General features: G+C 37.5%; 1 protein-coding gene across 1 annotated transcript; it reads right to left on the reverse strand.

Moving 5' to 3' along the window:
* Positions 1-14,146: 14,146 nt before the first annotated feature.
* Positions 14,147-14,830, reverse strand: LOC138901508 (uncharacterized). Its single transcript, XM_070189280.1, has one exon. The coding sequence runs from the start codon at positions 14,828-14,830 to the stop codon at positions 14,147-14,149; it is 684 nt and encodes a 227-aa protein (XP_070045381.1).
* Between the last annotated feature and the right edge of the window lie 8,641 nt (positions 14,831-23,471).

A 23,471-nucleotide genomic window follows, 5' to 3' on the forward strand; every position in this document is an offset into this window, starting at 1 on the left:
TTTACGTAGGTGTCTTGTCATAGCCCTGTCACTACCTCGTCGAGGTTAGGCTCGACATTTACGGAGTATATTGGGTCGGTTATACTCATACTATACTTCTGCACTTCTTGTACAGATACTGGTATTGGTCCCCGCAGTGCGTGAGGTGAGTCAGCTCGGATCATTGCATACGGAGATTCGAGGTAGATCTGTTGGCATCCGCATACCTTGAAGTCCCCTTCCATTTTCCACTTTACTGTCCTTTCGAAACAATTATATTTATTTTAGACTTTGCTTGTAGACTTCTAGTTGCTCGGGTACTCGTGACTCCGAATTTTTGGGAGTAAATATTATCACGTGGTTTATATTAGTATTGTGTTAGACTTGGCTTTTATTTCTCGTTGAATATCATTATTGTGTTTCTAACTGTTAAAATTTATTAATTAATTATTTCACATCAGCTTGCCTAGCAAGTGGATGTTAAGCGCCATTACGACCCCGAGGTTGGGATTCCGGGTCGTGACAAATATCAAAAGTAACTAATTGTAGTATATTGGTATTCATATCTTATTTATAATATCACATCAAAATTAGTGCTTTAATATTTTAATTATTTATTTTGTTAAGGCCATTTCTATTTTAATAGTATTTCGAATTCTCCTACACATGAAAAATAAAGTAAAAACTATTAAAGTGATTTTTTAGCATGCTTTCAAGCTAAGAAAATAGAAGAAAGCTTTGGAATCTAATTTTTATAGCCATATGACAAATATTATTTCTAATAATTTATCCGTTCCCATCTATATAAATATTATTTAAAAAGTATTAAAATAAATATTTCTAATTAAATAATAAACTATTTACACTCAATTTAAAAAATTTATCTTTCAAATAAAATTCAAAAAATAAACACACTCAATTAAGAACTTAACTACATTTTATATCATTATTCTTATTAACATAATATCTCTACATTCTAGAAATTAAATTGAATTCTTCTTCCCTCAACAAAAAACATGAGCTTTACCCATTTTTGAAATTCTTCTTCGTTATTTCTTTCTCCTTAATTAAGCTGGTGATTTTAGAACTAAATTTATGAAAAATACTTAAGATGATAAAAGCGCAATGTTTGTGGCGCAAGGACCTTCGTAATTAGTGTATCGAGAACCTCTTTGAACTATATTTATCCAACGGTTTCTTGAAGAACTGAAAATAAAATAAAAAGGAGCAAAAGTTTGTTTCCTTTTCTTTTTCCATATGAATAATAAAATTTAAGAAAATAAATATTTCTTCGGGGAACTTTAGTTTTTCACTTTTTATGATGGGATATCTTCATCTTCCTAATCCTTTTTTGGAACCCCTATGACCAAAATTTTCTACTTAGGCAATTAGTTGGTGATTTCACGATAAAGAATCAAACTATGGTCATAACGTGTTCAAATTTTAAGGCAAAAAATTTTGAATAAAAACCTCATAAAGAATTAATAATATTTTTGAGAATTATTGAGTCTTTTTCTAATTTTATCCTTTAACTACGATAAAGTAGGGAAGCTGAAACCATCTCCAAAACGAAAATATTAAATTCAAATTTTAAACCCTTATCTTTTAATTTTTTTAATATCGGTGTTTCATTAAAATAATAACTCTTTTTATAAAACGTATCCTTGAATTTAAAAACTCCTATAATTACGATAAAGTAAAAAATTATAACCGTCTCCAAAACTATAAGTATTAAGTTCAAATTCTAAAACTTTAACTATCAATTATTATTTTTTTACGTTTAAATATAAAAGTCTTATTTTTAAACCCAAGTACAAATGTTGATAAGAAGTTGTTATTATTTAAAATTAAAATTTTAACCTCCACTGCATAATATGTTATAAAATTAAAGGTTTGAGTTGATTTGGTTTAATATTAAAGTATAAAATAGAATATTTAAAAATATAATTATACAACAACAACAACAACAACAACAACCCAGTATAATCTCACTAGTAGGGTTTGGGGAGGGTAGTGTGTACGCAGACCTTACCCCAACCCTGATGTAGAAAGATTGTTTCCTATATCCCCTCGGCTCCCTCCCTCCAAGAACTCCCCACCTTACTATTGGGGTGACTCAAACTCACAACCTCTTGGTTGGAAGTTGTAATTATACGTCAACTCAAATTTAAAAAGAAAGTCAAAACAGAGAAAGGAAAATAAAGTAAGATAGATTCATCCTTCAAAAATTAACAAATAACGTATGTTTATTTTTCATTTAAAAAATTTTAATATTTCATTTATTAATTTTATCTTCCAATTATAAATTTAAATTTTAAATTTTATCTTCCAATATTTTAAACTTATATAAATTATACTCTAATTGTTTTTGGAGCTTTATCCTAAAAAAAGTGACACTTGCCTTTTTGTGGTTAAGTCACTTCGGTTAGTATGGTGGCTTTCCAAATCTTTTGGAGTTTTGTCCTAAAAAAGTGACACTTGTCTTTTTGTGATTATTTCATTTGGCTTAATATGATATTTTTGGCTCTCCTTTTATTATATATACGTATTTGTTTTTATGTTTAAATATAAAAGTCTTATTTTTAAACCCAAGTACATATGCTAATAAGAAGTTGTTATTATTTAAAATTAAAATTTTAACCTCTATTGTATAATATGTTATAAAATTAAAGGTTTGAGTTGATTTGGTTTTAGATTAAAGTATAAAATAGAATATTTAAAAATATAATTATACATCAACTCAAATTTAAAAAGAAAGTCAAAACGGGAGAAAGGAAAATAAAGTAGGTTTCAAGATAGATTAATCCTTCAAAAATTAACAAATAACGCAGGTTTATTTTTCAATTAAAAATTTAAATATTTTATTTATTAAATTTTATCTTCCAATTATCATTCTAAATTCTAAATTTTATCTTCCAATATTTTAAATTTTTATAAATTAAACTCCAATTTTTTTGAAGCTTTGTCCTAAAAATGTGACACTTGCCTTTATGTGGTTATGTCACTTGGCTTAATAGGGTAACTTTCCAAATTTTTTGGAGCTTTGTCTAAAAAAAAGTGACACTTATCTTTTTGTGGTTATGTCAATTGACTTAATATGATGGCTTTGACTTTCCTTTTATTAATAGAGATTTTCTGACCAATGACTCCTAAAATCCTATGACATCCCCTTTTATTTTCAGGGTAAAAAAGACGGTAGATTCTGTATAGCTCAAAGTTCCTGTTGTGATTTGCCTTTTGCCATCCATTTTATTATCACAACCTAGAAAAAGTAGGAAAATAAAATTCCATTGATCAAAATTATATTTGACAATACTGTTAAATACCTACCTAAAAGACAAATATTCCAATTCTCAGCAAATCACACACATTTAACTCCGGAAAGATGAGAATATCTAGACTAGTGGAATATTATATGACCACTGATCTTGCTTTAACTGATGTCTTTTATCATTTCCTTCAAAGTATGAGAAAAACTTTAAACTGGTGTCCAATCTAGTCAAGAATATGTCTGATAGGGGCGGATCTACATTAGGTCAGGCGGTGTCACGTGACACCGCTTGGTCGAAAATTTTTACTAAATAAGTATATGTAATAAAAATTCAACAGGAGAAATAAAGATAAATATAATAAAGTGACACCACTTGATAATAACAGATGAGTAACACATCTGGTTAGGTGGTTCAATTTTTTTAAAAATGTCACTAGTTCGAGTCTCTGTAGCTTCCTCTTTGTTTTAAATTATTTGGGCCTCATTTTGTTTTAAATTCTTTGTGCCTCATCTAGAAATAAAAACAAAATGTGGAGGTTTGAACTATTGATTAAGCATTAACATGAAGCTAAACCAATGGTCAATGGATCAAGAATCACATTAGCATGTTTTACGCAACAATAAATTATTTGTCTTGTATTATTTGTTGTTCGATTATTTTTTCCTGTTTATCTTCTTTATCAATATTGAAATTGATTAAGAACAATTTGCATAATCGAATGAATGGTGAGTTTTTGTGTGATTATTTGGTGTTCTATATTTAAACAAGTATTTTGTATTATTTCTAACGAGGTCATATGAAAATATTTTAAAAAAATAAAAATTCATATTTAGTAAGGTACTTGAGTTGTGTTCTATAAAATAATTCGAATTATATTTTTTTTTAATATGGTGTTATAGTAAATTATTATTTGTTTACTGTTTAAGATCGTTACACCGCGATGTCTGATGTGTCTTCTTTGGGCTAATGCATTTATCTCATCATTTGGAAAAAAGAAGAAGAAATATTTCATCTTTAATGTTGATTCAACCACTAGAAATCCTTTCTTTAACCAAACTGGGAATTTCTTTTATGGATCTATCATAACTGTTTTAGTGGAAAAATATTAAAAATATCTGTGTCTCCTCTAATCAATGTCATCTAGGCTTGATTAGGTATCTGTGAGGGTCTAAAATAACGGTTTTGTTTTCATCATAAGACCTACTTTATTCCAGATGATTTAAATAAAATATTAAATTGTCTTTGCTTCGGTTGTTGATGTCTTAAATCTGCTCTGCAGAGAGTTTCCCATAGCAAAGAAGACAAACATTATGCTTCAGTAAGTTTTTATCTTGCTTTTGGCTCCACAAAGTGTCCTTTAGACTCCACTGTTTTATAAAGGGCTTGACATGCTCCATAATTTCTAATATAGGAAAGGAGGATCTCCGAGCCAATGAACACATTTTCTAGGGGGAAATGTGGTAATTTTGAATAATTTCAGATAACAAGAATATTTAAAAGTCAGGATATTTTGTTGTCTATATATCAACACAGAATGATTACCTGTTCAACTTAAGTACTCATTGGTTTGGCTTGAATTATGTACATATATGGGAAAAGTTTTTAAAAATGATATAATATGATAAGGTCACAATAATTTGGAACCCATTGACTCTAGATGATGGATTCACCACCGCTGCACATCCTGGACAAATGTTAAAATGTCTGGTCTCTTCTGAAATTGACTAGAGTTTATAAGTGAAATTTCTAACCTTATTGAGTGAGTAAGATCGCTCGATAGACCTACATCCGTATCTAGTAAAGTTAGTTTGATGTTGCTTCGGGTTTTTCAGAACCTGACAGTATTTGACTCCACAATATCATAGAGTGCTTGATATAAAAATGCTGCTCCATGATTACCAAACAGAGGAGGTATTCTGATGATAAGGATTCTTATGTATCAAGATTCTGTGGTATATCAAATAGATTCTCAATACTCCACTGCAACTTTTACTTCTGTGATATTTGAGAATTCCATATTAGCAGGCAGTATCTCAGAATAGAAAGATCTACAAGCAAGTTGTTTAAAGGCGACACTCTCCCCATTTCGTAATTTTGGGAAGCTTTCAGAATACCAAAACTCAACATCTTGCCACTGAATTGTTTCATTTTCAGAATAACATGAACTTTACAACATGGTCCTAACTGGACCTAAGCCCTCTGGTAGAAATTATAGGTTAAATTTTCTCCTTTAACCAAGAGAGAAACTCGAAGAGCAAAATAGCTAGAAATATTTTGGTACTGCTACTGATTAAGATCTGTAATCTCAAAGAGTTAATGCCATGATCACCTGTAGTTTTATACAAAAAGATGAAATTATTCAGGAAACTGGCTAAGCTCTCATACGAAAACTCAGATAATTGATCCTGGTTTGAAAAGAGCTTTTATGTTATCTGGTATAAAGTTGCTTACTAATTCAAAGTTGCAACTTAGAACTTTTTGCAGCCATTTGCTACATAATCGTTTACCCGTAAAACGGTACAGTTGAATTTGTTCGTGGTTTCTAGACAAAGTGAATTAATTTGATCCTAAAATAAAGAAATAACTGAAAAAATATATAATACTTAGCCTTAAAATGTAGAGGAAATAACAGAGCTGATGAATGCGGGAACAAGGTTTTCGGACACAATAATGATGAAATCAAAAGGCAAGAGTAAAATTGTATTTAAGTTCTGTATAGAATGTAGTATAAGTTAGCTAGAGAATTCGTGTCATTTACATTGATAATCGAGCTCTCTATTTATAGTTGTGTCTAGGGAAGGAGGTCCAAGGATCATGCCCTTCTTTAATGTCAATTATGAGGATCATTGATGAAGATGTAACGATGGACATAAATGTCAAATTCCTTGTAACGGGCCATGGCCCTTAATGCTGCAGAATATTCTTTATTAAATGCTACCGGGCGCAAAGTATTTAATACACCTTTATGATCGTTACTCCTTCCGGTAACAAGCAGAATAGCTATGTTCGGTGGCCATCACCGTCTTGGGTTCCACGTGTCCTTCCTTTAAATGACCACGTGTCATGTCATATTTTACCCTATACAGATAGTTCCCCTGCTTTCCGGTGACATAACTTTGTGTTACCGGGAAGCTGGTAGAAACACTCTTTTGGCGGGAATTACTATAACTCCCTCTGAAAACTTCTGACGGTTGATTAGACGCACGTCTTTTCGCATTTAATGCCCCGAACACGCGTCATCCCATGATTCAGCATAGCTTTTGCCGATTATCGAGGTAATCATGGCCATAATTTTAGCCGCCAAAATTTTACTTATACGCATCATCCTTCTCCTACGCCTTCATAATTTCTTGAGCTTTAGATTTGCATCGTTGTTTTCCAACTTTTCTCTAACTCTCTTCAAACAAAAAATCTTTTCCTTCTTCTTAATCAGTGGCTTCTTTTTCCAAACGTGTTGGTTCTTCAAAGAACAAGAACAAGGTTGAGGACTCTGCTCTTCCAACGGTGGGTTCCATCATCCCAAGAAGACTCAGCACCACAAAGGATTTTGAAGAGAAATTCCCTACTGCTAACCCTCGTACTTGGTCTATTAGTAGGTATCCTTCTTCCATTCGTCCTTCCAGTATTCCTACTGTGAAGGAAGACTGTCGCTGCCATGAGTTGGACATCATTACTCTTGATCTATCGGAGAGAGTGACCCTTCCCAGGGAAGGTTTTATATATTTTTACACGTATCTCTTTACTTTGTGTGCGTTTTCTTTAAGCGGAGAGCTTGATTCCGTGATTGCAGAGTTTTGCCTTCGCTACCAAGTGTGCTTGGCACAGGTAAGCCCTTCAGTATGGAGGATGGTTTCCTGTCTTCGACGCCTCTGCCAGAAAACTGGAGAAGAGCTAACATTAGCTCGTATGATGAACATTTACTTCCCCAAGATTTTTCGAGGTGTGGGGTATGATAAACCTCTACAAACGTGGCCACCATGCTCTGTTGACTATCATGGATGATGATAACGACTGTGAATGGACGGAATGGTTCGTTGTAGTTGCCACCAATAATATCATTCTGTCAACGACATCATCCTTTCCGGCCGCTTGGAACCGTACTCGTAAGACCTCTTATTTAGTATATTTTCTTTCACTAAATATTCTTCCATGCCCGTATTGATTCTTCATCTTTCGTATGTTTCAGCAACTCGACCCACCGGTGGTGGAAGGCTTAGGCAGGTGGGTTCAGAAGATCATGGACGTTACGACGCCTGAAATTCTCTTATGGAAAGAACTGGCCCTTAAGTACGGGTGGAGGGCCAAAAATCATGGTAATTTAAATTTACCTTGCCTCCATTTTTATGTGAAGAAATTGGTTGAACCCTTTTGACTTTATTCATGAAATTAGGTCTGCCTGCGGGCTCGGTTGTTGTCCCCGAGGAGGACATCTTGGCTGACCCTGCTGATGCAGCGAGGCTGCTTCAGGAGGCACTTACTCGAATAGGTATCTCTGGGCCTGCTTCGGGCACGAACACTTCTTTACGGAGTCCCTGGCCGGAGGACAAACAACCAAAGAGAAGATGTTCCTCTGCGGTCGGTGAGAAGAATAAGAGGGCAAAGACTGATGCTCCTGAATCATTTCCGGTTGTGATGGTGACTGGTTCTCCTTTCGGGCCGGTCATAGACACCATAATGATTGATGATGATGAAAAAGCTAGTGGTGAGCGAGCTTCTCTACATAGAAGGAGACAATCCTCATCGTCTCAACAGGATGCTCGACCTATTGAGGCAGTTGCACCAACCGAAAACGATGTCTTGGCACTTTGGGGAGAGTTTGATTTGGTAGATAACACTAATTCCCATTTTCGGGCCCTAGTTGTTGCGTCCGGTACTGTAGGGCTGAGTACCGGATCCCTGCGTCTTTGGTTGGCGAGCATCCATCCACCAGCACTGCATTTGATGCCGCTTCTTCTCATCCTTCAACTCCATCAGCTTTATCTCCACCTTCACCAATACCAACAACTGCTACATTATTTCCATCTTCATTCACTCCTCCACCAGCAACTGCTACGTCATCTCTGTCGGCCTCATCCGACCACGGAGAGGGTACTCCTCTTCCCCAGTCCCCAGTTCATGGGAATTTGGGGCAAAATTATGCTGCCCCTTCTGAAGATCCACAAAGGAGGAGAAGTGTTACCATTTCGGTCTCCACCGGGTGCAACCTGCTTTCCCGGCCAGTGCAGCTTGCTAATTATCTGAAGCTTTTGGCTTCAGAGAAAGACTAGGAAAAGATCCAAGCACTCTCGGGAGAATGTTTGTTGAACAATGCCATGCACAATGCCGCAGCGGTGTGTTCCTTTATTCCTTTGTTGTTTCTTCGACTTTTGTATGAATGTATTTTAAGTTTTACTTCTCTTATTTTGTAGGCCAATTTTCTTGCTTCCGAGGGCCTTCAGAGTTTGATTCGCGAGAAAGAGGAACTCACTTCTAAACGGAATCAGCTTTTGGCGGAACGGGACCAGAGTGTTGTCCGCCTCTCGGAACTGGAAACCAAAGCCACTGAGGTTGTCATTTTGGAGGATCGTTTGTAGCAAAGCGAGCAAGAGGTGGTAACCCTTAGCCAAGAGATTGGCCCGCTGAGGGTTAGATTTGATGAAGCCAAGGCCAAATGGGCTGAAGTCCAGGACGCATTCTTGCTGGAACCGAGCGCGAGGCTGCTACTGCCAAAAAAGTGACTAAATTAGAAGCAGCCTTGAACTCCAAAATAGAAGAGCTTGATGCTATTGAGGCGAAGTGTGCCCAGTTGGAAGAGAAGTACAGAAAAGCTATCGAGCATAATAGGCTCTTTATTTCAATTGTCCGCTACCTTGATGTTAGCCTCCAATCTGTTAGGTACGCCCGGAAAAGCCTCTCCGATGAGGTAACTCAACTCAAAGAAAAGCTCAAGCGCCGAGTGGCTTCCTTCATTATTGAAACAACTTATGCCATATACAACATGAGGAGAAAAAATATGGAAGAGGCCAAAGCAGGCATCCTTGACTTTGATGCTGAAATTGCTAGGGCCCGAGAGCTTAATTTGGCTGCTAAGAATGGACTCCCCGCGCAGTCTGATGCTTCTGGTTCTTCTAGTTCCGGTTCCGATTCCGAATTTTCGGGAACTGAAGAGGAATCGTAGGATGATGATGCTGAAGACCAAACTGGGGAAAATATTGAGCCATCGGTGGACCCACCTACTTCTCCCGGGGATGAGGACACTTCTCTTCCTCCTGGTTCCGGAGACGCTGTAGTTTAGCTTTTCTTTTCTTTTTCCCATTCTGTACTTTTTGGCATGTTCTTGTGAATAAAAACATTTTTCTTCTCAAGTATTATTTGAGTCTTACTTTCGTCTTACTTTTGTTTGAATATCCATGCAAGCCTTTAACCTTTGTATTTGCTTAAGAATTTTGCGCACGTTTTCATTTCGCGCTTTGCTATGTGTAGTCTCGGATGCACTCTCCTTGAAGTACTTTGATTCCGATCATTATCCCTTTTACATGAGGGTTTCTATAAGTATTTGCGCAATTTTACTTTTTGCGTCCTTTCTTATACGTCTTCGGGTGCATTTTCCCCGAAGGCATTTTGATTCCGGGCACAAATTCTTCCGAAACCAACCCTTTAACATGAGGGATTTCATAAGAGAGGGACCTCTTATGTTTATGGTGCTTTTGAAGAGGACGTCTCATGTTCATTATGGCACTAACATTTGAAGTAATTATTTAACTTTCAAATAACAAAGTTAATTCATCGTTCAGACAAGAAACAAGATAAAAACAAAAGGATTTCACTTTATTTAATTTCTTCTATTTTCAGAAGTACATAAGCATTTGCTATGCTGAAAAGAAATTGCATTACTTGTGGCTATCTTGTACACCTTGATTCTACGAGGCTGACTGCACAGTCCCTGGTCCCGATGATGTATTTTTTATCCAGATTTTTGTTCCTCGGTTGACGTGGCAGTCAGTGTTGCTGTATCCTCATATCATTCCCCCCCCCCCAGTGTTCGAATGTGAAGAATGGGAATTGAAACACTGGAAGTCTTGTGCCTTCAAAAATCCCACCAATGAATTGCTAGAGAATTCCTTAACTCGGCAACATAACTTACTTCCCTTTAGGAATCCATGTTATCGAGCGAAAGATTATCTAACAATCCTCTAGTGGTTTGTTCTCGTGAACGGTCGGGTAACCTTTGTCCAATAGCAAACTTAACTTCCCAGTGAGAATTTTCTATCGAGCCAAAGATTATCTAACCGTCCCCGAGTGGAAGTCTGTTTGTTTGCCTTGCTATCGAAGGTCTCTTGCTGATGTCTTCGTAGTATGCTTTCTATCGCTGTCTCATTAAAAACCTTTCCAGAAAAACCCAATTGGGACAAAATTTGAACGAAGGAAAAAAAGAGTGCAGCACATACATTCTGCTCGGATAATGTTCATCAGCAATAATATCTTATGAGGTGTGCCACGTTCCAGTTGCTAGGCAACTTTTCTCCATTCTGGTTCTCCTACTCGTACGAACCTTTCCCAGTGATAGCTGAAATTCGGTAGGGACCTTCCCACATTGGATCTAGCTTCCCTGCGTTGAGATCTCGGGTATTTTGAGTTACTTTCCTCAGAACCAAATTTCCTACTTTGAAATAACGGAAACTGGCCCTTCGATTATAATATCTCTCCATTCTCTGCTTTTGAGCTGCCATTCTTACACGCGCCAAGTCCCTGCATTCCTCGAGCAGCTCCAAGTTGATTAACATTGCTTCGTTATTCGATTCTTCATTTGCCTGGAAATATCTCAAGGTGGGTTCCCCTACTTCCTCCGGGATTAGAGCTTCTACGCCGTACACAAGGGAAAAAGGAGTCTCTCATGTGCTTGACTTGGCCGTTGTTCGGTAGGCCCATAGAACTCCGGGTAATTCTTCGGGCCAATTGCCTTTTGCCGCTTCCAACCTTTTCTTGAGGTTTTGAATAATCACTTTGTTTGTTGACTCTGCTTGACCGTTTGCACTCGGATGATAAGGTGAAGAGGTGATCCTCTTTATCTTCAAATCTTTAAGGAACTTTGTAATTTCTGCGCCGATAAACTACGGCACATTGTCGCATACTATCTCTTTTGGTATTCTGAACCTGCAAATTATATTTTTCCACAGGAAGTCGACCACTTCGCGTTCTCCAATCTTCTGATAAGGACTTGTTTCCACCCATTTAGAAAAATAGTCAGTCAAAATTAAAAGAATCCTTACCTTTCCAAGAGCCGGTGGTAGCGGTCCGACGATGTCCATCCCCCATTTCATGAATGGCCATGGGGACAGAACTGAATGTAAGGGTTCTGTCAGTTGATGTACTAGTGGTGCGTAGCGTTGTCACTTATCACATTTTCATACGAAGTCTTTGGCATCTTATTCCATGCGGGGCCAGTAATATCCTGCCCGAACTAATTTCGGCACCAAAGAATCTGCGTCCGAGTGGTTGCCGCATATCCGTTCATGGACCTCTCTCATGACATAGTTAGCTTATGATGCTCCTAAGCACCGAGCCAGCGGGCCTTGGAAGGATTTTCTATACATTTGGCCTTTCTTGAAGCTATAACGTGCAGCTTTGGCACGTAACGCTCGTGATGCTTTGGGGTCTTTAGGCAACTTCCCATACTTGAGATAGTCGATTATTTCGTTTCTCCAGTCCCAGACCAAACTAGTCGAATTCACCTCATAGTAATCATCTGTATCCAGGACTGAATTCATCAGCTGTACTACCGTCCCTGATTCCAATCCCTTGATTTCTGTCAATGAGCCCAAGTTTGCCAATGCATCTGCTTCCGTGTTATCGTCCCTCGGGATATGAGTAATTGACCACTCCCGGAATCGTGCCAACAGAGCCTGGACCTTTACCATATTTTATTGCATACGAACTCTTTGGTGTCAAAGATCCTGAAGACCTGATTTACCACCAACTGCGAATCACATTTGATTTCGATGACCTCAGAGTCAAGTCCCTGGGCCAATTCGAGCCCTGCAATCAAAGCTTCGTACTCTGCTTCATTGTCAGTTAAAGGGATTATTCTGATGCTTGCCTTAAGGTTTCCCCCGAAGGCGTGATTAAGACTATTCTGAGTTTGGACCATTTTACGTTGGTAGCTCTATCCATAAACAAGTTCCAAACCCTCGATGTCGATTCCGACACCGTTATTGCCTCCTTGGTTGCCATAGGCAATAGTCCCAGACTAAAATCAGCCACGAAGTCAGCCAAGACTTGCGACTTAATTGCAGTCCTTGGTTTATACTCTATGTCAAACTCACTCATTTCGACTGCCCATTTGGCCAATCTACCTGAGAGCTCGGGTTTATGGAGGATATTCTGCAAAGGGAAAGTAGTCATCACAGCTATCATGTGGCATTGGAAGTAGGGCCTCAGCTTCCGAGCAGAAACTACGAGAGCTAAAGCCAGTTTTTTCGAATGCGGGTAGCGAGTCTCTGCTCCCGTTAAATTTTTGCTAACGTAATAAATGGGAGATTGCGTACCTTCGCCCTCTCGGACTAAAACTGTACTTACCGCAACTTCAGAAATTGTGAGGTAGACTAGCAATGTTTCACCTTCTTTTGGTTTTGAGAGCAATGGAGGGATTGATAAGTATTTCTTCAAATCCTTCAAGGCTTGTTGATACTCCGATGTCCATTAGAAATTGTTTTTCTTTTTGAGCAGTACGAAGAAGCGATGATATTTTTCTGACGATCGGGAAATGAACCTGCTCAAAGCTGCTAATCTCCCTGTGAGCCTCTGGACTTCTTTTATGTTAGACAATTGATCTGGGATATCCTCTATGGCTTTGATTTTGTCAGGATTTACCTCAATTCCCCTTTGTGAGACCAGTAATCCCAAGAAATTACCAGAACTGACCCCGAACGCGTACTTCTCGGGGTTAAGTTTCATATTATGCTTCCTCAGGATGTCGAATGTTTCTTGCAAGTGCTTAAGGTGATCTTCTGCATTCAAATACTTAACGAGCATATAATCTATATATACTTCCATAGTCTTTCCTATTTTCTTTACGAACATCTTATTCACGAGTCGTTGATAAGTGGCTCCAACGTTTTTCAACCCGAAAGGCATCACATTGTAACAATATGTACCGAAATTCATTATAAACAAAGTCTTTTCCTAATCTCCTAAGTTCATCTTGATTTGATTGTACCCAGAATAAGCATCGAGGAAACTCATTAACTTGTGCCCGGACGTGGCATCAATCATTTGATCGATACTTGGCAATGGGAATGAGTCTTTCAGGCATGCCTTATTAAGATCCTTATAGTCTACGCACATGCAAAATTTATTGTTTTTCTTAGGAACTACTACTACATTAGCTAGCCAGTCTGGATACTTACCTCTCGGATTGAACCGATATTGAGTAAGCGGGTTACCTCTTCTTTGACGAATTTACTGTTGGCTTCAGCGATATGGCACTTCTTTTGTCTTACCGGAGGTATGTTGGGATCCAAACTTAACTTTTGCACGGCTACCTCCGTCGAGATACCTGTCATGTCCTCGTGCGACCATGCAAAACAATCAGCGTTAATTTTAAGAAATCCAATAAAAGCAGACATGAGCTCTGGGTGCAGTCCTGTTCCCAAATGGAATTTCCTTTCTAGGAATTCATCGAACAACGCAACTTGCTCTAGTTCTTCCGCCGTGGATTTTGTTGCATCCATTTCTTTTGGAACTTGGAAATACCTTGGCACCTGATATTGTTCTGATTCCTCTGTCCCCGGGCTAACTTTCTCTGGTTCGGGGGTAGGTGCCGTTTCATGTAATTGCTATGCCGCGCGCTCCTTTCCTTTGCTACTGGAGACCGAAATTGCATTCATCTCCCTTTTTGCCAGTTGATCGCCCCTTATCTACATGATCCCTTCGGGAGTTGAAAATTTCAACAATTGGTGATACGTTGAAGGCACAACATTCATCTCGTGTAACCATGGCCTTCCCAAGATGATATTATATCCCATGTATACGTCTACAACTTCAAAGAGAGTTATCTTCATTACTCTTTCAGCGTTCATGAGCAGCAAAATCTCTCCCCGAGTTGTCACGCTCGCGAGGTTGAATCCATCGAGGAGCTTTGTTGCCAGAATAATGCTTCCGGTGAGTTTAGCTTGCTCCAGTACTCTCCATTGTATGATATTAGATGAACTTCCTTGATCCACTAGAACACGTTTAATCTTAAAATCTAACACATTTAAAGAAATTACTAGTGCATCATTGTGCGGTAGCAGCAATCCGTCTGCATCTTCTTCTGTAAAAGTGATATCGTCTTCCCGGAGCCTTTTACTATGAGTTATTGATACTTTCATCTTCTTTGATGCCGAAAAGGTGACCCCATTAATCTCATTCCCTCCAAATATCATGTTGATCATTTGGCGTAGGGGTTCTTCTCTTGCTTTTGAGGGTTCCGCGTTGTCCCTATTCCGACCATAATTGTTCTTAGCTCGGTTACTCAAGAATTCTCTGAGGTGACCATTCTTCAATAGTGTTGCCACTTCTTCCCGGAGGTGTGTCCCATGTTCTGTGGCCGTTCGTCCCATGGTATTCACACCATAAGTTGGGATCCCTCTGGCTGGAATCAGATCTCATAGGTCTCAGGAATCATGACTCTTTGATGTTTCTCATGGCCGATACCAACTCCTCTATTACTGACGTTGAATTTATACTCCGATAACTTGGGGTAAGAAGGATCCCGTGACACCGACGTTTCTTTATCCAGCAGTGATCTGTTGTTCTGGCCACGATCGGTGCTTCTGTCAATGGCGAACTTGTCTGCTGTCAGGAAACATCTGCCACGACCTTCGGTCCGCTCGTAGGGCAAAAATTGGCCCCTCAAAGTCCGTCTATCCGCATCGTAATCATCTTTTGTTTTTTCTCTATTCTTCTCTCGTCCTTTGGTCGACGATGGAAAGCCAATATGATCATCTTCGATCCTTATTTTTGACTCGTACCGGGTGTGGACATCTACCTAAGTCGTTGCTTGAAACTCGAGCAGACTTTCTTTCATCTTCAGGGAAGTGTCTGAACTTCTCAGATTTAAACCTTTGGTGAACGCTTCAGCTGCCTATTCATCCGGGACATTCGGTAATAACATTCTTTCCTTCTAGAACCGGGTGACAAACTCTCATAATAATTCGAATTCTCCCTGCGCGATCCTGAATACATCGGCCTTTCAAGCCTGTACCTTTATGGCACCGGCATGAGCCTTAATGAAAGAATCCGTGAGCATCTCAAAGGAGTCTATGGAATGCTTGGGTAATAATGAATATCACGTTAGGGCTTCCCTCGTGAGAGTCTCTCCAAATTTCTTAAGATACACTGACTCAATTTCGTGAGGAGCTAAATCATTTCCATTTACCGCTGCTATGTGGGTGGTAATATGCTTCTGTGGGTCCGAAGTTCCGTCATACTTTGGCACTTCAGGCATTTTGAGCAGCTTCAGGATTAGTTTCGGTGTCGCGCTCGGTTTATACGGCAACTAAGTATATTTCTTCGAGTCTGGGCCTTTCAATACTGGTGGCGCGCCCGGGATTTGGTCCATGCGGGTGTTTACTTCCCTCATAAATCATAAAAGTTCATTCTTGAATGGGTCGTTCTCGTTGTTGAGACCGGATCCGCTTCCTCTAGCCCCGTCAGAGCCGACTTCACCCCTATGAGTATTGTTGTCAACTCTCTGTGTTGTTTGGTTTGTGGGGACACCGAGAGGAATTGGATCTCGCCTGTTTGCATTATTCGAAGCCCCCATAACCTTATCCTACCGTGTGAGGTGGCCTAGAATAATCGTCTGTTACTCTTGCAAGACCCTTACCGCATCAACGACATGCTCTTCATTAGCATCATCGGTAGTTGTCTCCCAAACATGTCAAGGATATTGCCTGTCTTGCACCGGCGTGGCATCATTCCCTTCGTTGTGGGTGTCACTAATTGAATCCTCGAAATGAGGTTGATTCCCTCGAATTTCAGGATTGTACGTGTTGTTAACAGTGTTATCTGCCATTTTTTGTGATATTTTCTAAGACAAAATAATCAAAGTACATTAGTAAAAAAGGCAAGGATCAATTTAATTGCACGACTGTCTTGGCTCCACGGTGGACGCCAAACTGTTTACCCGTAAAATGATACAGTTAAATTTGTTCATGATTTCTAGATAAGTGAATTAATTTGATCATAAAATAAAGAAATAACTGAAGAAATATATAATACTTAGCCTTAAAAATGTAGAGGAAATAGCAGAACTGATGAATTCGGGAACAAGATTCCGGGCACAATAATGATGAAATCAAAAAGCAAGAGAGTAAAATTATATTTAAGTTCTGTATAGAATTCGTGTCCTTACAATGATAATCGAGCTCTCTATTTATAGTTGTGTCTAGGGAAGGAGGTCCTATGATCATGCCCTTATTTAATGTCAATTATGAGGATCATTGATGAAGATGTAACGGTGGACATAAATATCAAATTTCTTGTAACGGGTCGTCGCCCTTAATGCTGCAAAATATTCTTTATTAAATGCTATCGGGTGCAAAGTATTTAATACACTTTGATGATCGTTACTCCTTCCGGTGACAAGCAGAATAACTATGTTCGATGGCCATCCTCGTCTTGGATTCCATGTGTTCCTCCTTTAGATGAGCACGTGTCATGTTGTATTTTACCCTATACAATAATATAGGTAAAACTCCTATTGTGAGATGATGCATGCTTAAGGAACTCTAATTATATGAATTTTTGAGATTTACAATCTCACGTTAGTGGAAAGTTATACAATCATTAGTGCTTCAAGAAACCTGAATCTTGATCACGCCCAACTACACCTTATAAAAAGACTAAGCGGTCGCTGCAAAATATAATCTGGTCTAAGAGTTTAGAGTCGAATCCTACAGAGAACTAAGGTTTAGCTGCAACTATTCAATATCACTACGAAGATAAGCTCGAACAATTCTTAAGTTATAAAGATTGTGATTCTTGTTTCAAAATTATTAACTAACAACTATTAAAAGCAATAAAAATTATTAACTAAGGGGGATGGAGTTGAAAACAAGAGTAATGAGACCTAGAGTTATGATTTTTTCCGTTGTCAGAATTCTTCCGGCTACGTTTCTTATTATTTTGCCCAAGTATTTTACACTAATCGTGAGCACTTCAGGTGTTGTAATTCTCTCTCGAACAACTACAAAAATTTACTAAACATAATCTCCCTAACTATACCAGCTAACACTATCTTACCGCTCACTATGACCACGCCAAGGCTTTGTTATTCCTAAACCCACCTTTAAACACAACATATTGATTTCTCACATATGTTAGGAAAGACAGTGTTCAACAACCACCTAAATATGTACAATTTCCCAAGCGATACATAATAAATAGGTACAGTCAACCGATGGCCATTCAATCAACTGAAATAAGCACGCAGTTGAACAAGTAGAGAAATCAAAGGGCTCAATTATATAAAACGTAACAAGAATTTATCCTACAAAAGGTTCCATCAAAACCCTAGATGAAGGGTTTAGCTACTCATAATATTACTAAAAAATACATAAACCATTGTCAAACCAATATCCATAGAAATAAAAAAGATAGAAAAGTATTAAAAAAATCTTTGATTCATCTTGTGGAATGGACTTGAGGATTTTCTGGGCTCAAATTTGCTTCAAAAATGGTGTTCCTTGCCTTTTCAGGTCAAGTCTGTGGCTGAAATAAGGGTTAGAAGATTTTATATCACGTCCCTGAGTCAAATGACTAAGTTTTTTTCTCAAGATAAAACGCATGCGAATTTGTACTAGTGCTATAGTTGTGCTTCGCACAGGATCTGGTTGAAATTTCAGATTTTTCTGTACTTTTCCTGTGCTATGGGAAGATACTTCACTGCATTGGGTCATAATTTTTCTGTGCTTTTCTTGTACTATGGACAGTTACTTCATTGTCTGGGTCATAATATTTGTTTTATTTCTTCAGAAATTGCCATTTAGCTTCTCTCAAATCACATCTATTTTTCACTCTTGGCTTCCTACATAACAAACTTCAACCATTAAGCTCAATTGGTCATATTTCAACCTTCAAAACACCTAAACATACACCAAAGTAGGGGTAAAACATATCATATTACATGTAAATCTAGCATATTATCACCACCCCACACTTAGACTTTTGCTCGTCCTAGAGCAAACACAAAACATCACAGACAAATCACAAAGAAGCAGTCAAGCTCATTCAAACTTCTTGTCAAGCGATTATTCAGAGACATTAAGCACAAGAGTAGAACACCTTTCTTTTGCTTATATTCATATATTAAAACTCGAAACTTTGCTTCTCACAAATCCGTTGTACCTCACAATCAAAGAAATAGCCCCAAAACACACATCTATAGTGGCAAATCATAAACACTAGGGCATATAAAATAAAACACTCACACTAATCAAGGAATTTCACATGCAACACATACAGTACCATAAGCTTTCCCATTTGGTCACTATCCACTAATGTAGGAGTCTCAATCCAGAGTCAAGTATGACTTTTCAAAGCTTGCAATGGTATCTTGGCATAAAGTATGGACATTTTTGGTTATATTGTGACTAAATCTTCCCCTAAACACTTTAAGCATCACTAAGTTCTACTTTTTCTACTCTTTTCTTTTGTAAACACTTCCCACTTTCACTTTTATTTTCCAGCTCAATCATAGAAGTCCCCATTTTATTTTTTCTATCTTCCTCTTATTTTTCCAACTACATTTTTCACTTCTTTTTCTTTTCCTTTTTTTCCCTTTTTGTTTTTAGATGAGAATGGAGATTCAAAAAGGGAATATCAAGGGACTTAACTTTCATTACTTCATTACTCTCATTCTTGGTGCAACTTTGATTTTTCAAGTACATAATATTTTCTCATAACCACAACTTCTGCCAAATCACACAACCCAAGTATTTAAGGGGAAGATGGGTCAACAAGAGAGATTAATAAAAACTGGACATGGCTTGTTACATGGGTTGCCAAAGAAAAGGTTAATAGGCACGAATTGGGACGCTAGGGATATTCATTCATTTGGTAGGCTAATTTAGGCACTAGTGGTTTATATCCAAAAAGGCCTAGTATCATTCTAAGGATCAAAACTTCCTAGGATTTCGCCTCAAATAATAGGCAGGGAAAGTTCTAGACTGACATGCATACAACGAAATGCACAACAAAAACTCCTCATACAACTTATATAGAATTTATAAGTCACTCAGTTTCAACCGTCAACGTACAAATATGAGCTCAGAAAGGAGGTTCAAGAACAACTTAGGTGACTCTCACAAAACATAGATTTTCAAGGATTTAATTCTCTTTGATTCAAGTTCTCTCTATTTTTTTTATTACAAAAAAATGCTTTGTTTAAAAAAAAGCTCATTGGGAAAGAACCAAGTCCAGGAAAACTCAATGAGTTTACACTACTAAAAAATCAGGTTTTAGCGACGGGCAAATTCTGTAGCTAAACAGAAGAATCCGTCGCTAATCTCATTTAGCGACAGATTAGTAACGGATTATCAAGAAATTCTACTAGCTACGAGCGTTTTAGCGACAGATCAGCGACGACGTTCGTAGCTAATTTTAGTTTTTTTGTAGTGTTACTATGCTAAAAAAATTAAAATACACTATAAATAAGATATCTCTCACCTCACATTTAAAATTGTGCATTATCCCAATGCACACATAAATAATAAGAGGATAAAGGAAACTCCTTGGAAGGCCAAAGGCCAAAGCATTAACAACTCATGGGATATTCAGATTTCTCCCAGACATAGTCCTTTGTGCTAGCATCCCACACTTAGTTCTAACCATATCTTTTGCTTTGCCTTCTTCCAATGGCTTTGCCTCCCATACTCATAAACCTACAAAATAGAAACAACACTACAAAAATAATACAATAATAATTAACTAAATAAAAATAAAATAAAATAAAATACAATGAAGTTGGGTTGCCTTCCAATAAGCACCTTAGTTAATGTCGTGGCACGACGTGAATCACTTTTTGCCCCTACCTCGAGCTTATGAATTGGATCCCCAATTTAGACTCAAGCTTATGATTATGCTCTTGGGGTGGTGGAACAAATCTTTGTAAGCTAAAAACTAAATATCGCATTTCGCTCTTCTTGGCCTTCAAACGAGGAATGTTGTTTTTCCTAATGGCATTGCACATTTCAGAATGTATGGCTCGTCTACCTTTCCATTGACTCTATTTTATATTCGTAAGGATCCACTCTCATTTCACCATCCGAACACAATGTAGAAAAGTATTTGGAATAAAGTTTTACGCGCTCAAATACATGAATTTCAAGCTTGTCAACAATCCTCAACATTAATGAAACTAGAGTCAACTAAATTAGTATCCTCAATGTCCATGGCCGACTCTAGTAGTGCTTTTTCAATATCGGCATCATCAAATTCTAGTTGGTTAGAATATTGGTGTTCTACTCTGAACTCCTCCATTAGCACTTCAATTCCTGCCTCTATTTCATGCTCTTCTTGACTGCTATCCATAATATTAGCTTGTTTAGCATTTAAAGCTTCAACAAGTTGACTCACTTGAGCCTCCAAGTTGTGAATAGTTGTCTCCTACCTTTGCATCTGTAGTTGTTTCTCATTATTTAGTTCCATGAGGCAGTTTAACATATCATTTATCTCCTTCAGGTCCGCATCCCCTGGTTCTTTGTTCCTATTAACTTCATAAGAAAAAGTAGAACCATCATAATAAGGATTTTTGGGGAGGATAAGAAATATAAGCATAACCATAAAAGTGACCATCTTGACCACCACACACATCACACATATTCCAAAAATAAGATTGATTTGGTGCACATAACACGCTCTTGGAAATATTTTGATAATTTTTTCACGGGTGATTTCCTCCACCAAAGCATTAGAAAGATCAAAAGAAGAACTACCAATATCCAAACTCCCATAATTCCAAGATGACATGTTTCTTGTATCACAAATAAAATAAAATGAAATAAAATAAAATTTATATCCCAACTTGAGCCCTAGCAATATTTACACCTACAACTACACCATTATTTCCCCGGCAACAATGTCAAAATTTGATCACGCCCAACTATACCTTATAAAAAGAACTAAGCGGTCGCTGCAATCTGGTCTAAGAGTCCAGAGTCGAATACCACAGAGAACTAAGGTTTAGCTGCAACTGTTCAATATCACTACGAAGACAAGCTCGAACAATTCTTAAGTTATAAAGATTGCGATTTTTGTTTTAAACTAATTAACTAACAACTATTAAAAGCAATAAAAATTATTAACTAAGGGGGTGGAGTTGAAAAAAAGAGTAAGGAGACATAGAGTTATGATTTTCTCAGTTGTCGGAATCCTTCTAGCTACGTTTCTTATAATTTCGCCCAAGTATTCTATACAGATCGTGATCAATTTGGGTGTCGTAATTCTCTCCCGAGCAACTACAATAATTTAGTAGACATATTCTTCCGAACTATGCGAGTTGGCACTATCTTACCGCTCACTATGACTACGTCAAGGTTTTGTTATTCCTAAACCTACCTTTAAACCCGCCGTATTGATTCCTCACATACGTTAGGAGAGACGTTATTCAACAACCACCTAAATATGTACTCTTTACCAAGAAATATATAATAAATAGGTACAGTCAATCGATGGCCATTCAATCAACTAAAATAAGTCGTAGTTGAACAATTAGAGAAATTCTCTTTTCGATTTTCTATTTTTTTGCACCATCCACCCCACCCCCCGCAAAAAAATTTATTTTTACTTTCTTTTTTTTTTTTGTATTTTCGATTTTCTGTTTTTTCTGCACCACCACCACCACCCCGCCTCCCCCTCGATTTTCAGAAGTTTATGAAATTTGTGGGTTCGGAAGGTTGTTGGTTTGAAAGTTTATGACTTCATATTTATTGTATCTAAATTATCATTTATGACTACTCTTGAGAAGTTATTTTCCTTAATTCGCGTACCAAACACTAGAAAATGAGTAAGATTACTACTTATTTTCCAAGAAAATATTTTTCGCTATACCAAACACACCCATAATATTGTCGTTGAAAAGGATCCATTTTGATTTCGAACAGCTGTAATAGGTGACTAATTTCTAGCATATTTAGTCTTACCCTCACTAGTTGTGCTGAACAATGATATGGCATGTATTTTTATGTACACTTTTATTATTTAACTATTGCTGATTAATACGTACTGTGAGCACGTAATCTTTTCCCGATGAAAATACTCCTACAAAATTCACAAAAATAAATTTTTCCTAATTGTTTTTATTTTATAGAATTTTAGGAATTCCTTTTTAGATTGTTTGTTTGCATTTAGTTGCATTTTGTGCATATGTAATATTTCAAAAATCATAAGAAAACACCAAAAATTGTTCAAGTCTTCATTTCACAACATTTTTTTATCTTAATTGCATTTAGGATTTAATTACATTAATTAAGTGCATTATCAAATGAAAAATCACAAAATACCATAGTCATTTTAATTTAGATTTTGTTTTTTAAATTAATAATTTTATTTTATTAGTCTACATGGTTTAGGTAGTTAATTAAATAATTGATAGACAAAGTAGTAAAAATGTTAATTTGGCAATTTGAGTTCAAAATGCTATTTGAGTTTAAAATGGCTAACATTGCAAAAATTAAAGAAGGAGAAGAAAGGAGGCTGCCTAGTTTTAATAAATTGGGCTGGCCCCAATGGCCCAAATTTGCTCACAATCTCGCCCCAGCCCACATCCCTAATCCGGTCCACACCCAAGTGTCCAAAACGACCTCGTTTTCCCTCCCCCTTAATCCTGGCCCTTCATCTCAGTTAATCCAACGGTCCGAAACTCCCCCACCCCATCCCATAAGACTGTCCTAACCGACCCCCCCTCTCCCAACCCCCAAAACCCCTTTCATTTTTCATCTTCCTCATCCCCATTCCAAAACCTAGCCGCCCTAGTTTCCCCCAAATCTTGTGACCGGCGGCCACCCCCCAATCGCCCCCAAACTCACACCCTATACTCCTCACCTAGCCCTCAGCATTAGTCTGCCATTAGTTTTCCAAAACAAAGCTCCACCAAACTCGCCGATTTCCATATCTAGTAATCACATAAAACTAAGTTCACCCTTATTCTGTTGTTTGTTTCAATTTTGGTCATTTGAGTTCGAAATCGACATCAATCGA

The sequence above is a fragment of the Nicotiana tomentosiformis genome, chromosome 11 (assembly GCF_000390325.3).
Source record: "Nicotiana tomentosiformis chromosome 11, ASM39032v3, whole genome shotgun sequence".
NCBI lineage: Eukaryota > Viridiplantae > Streptophyta > Magnoliopsida > Solanales > Solanaceae > Nicotiana > Nicotiana tomentosiformis.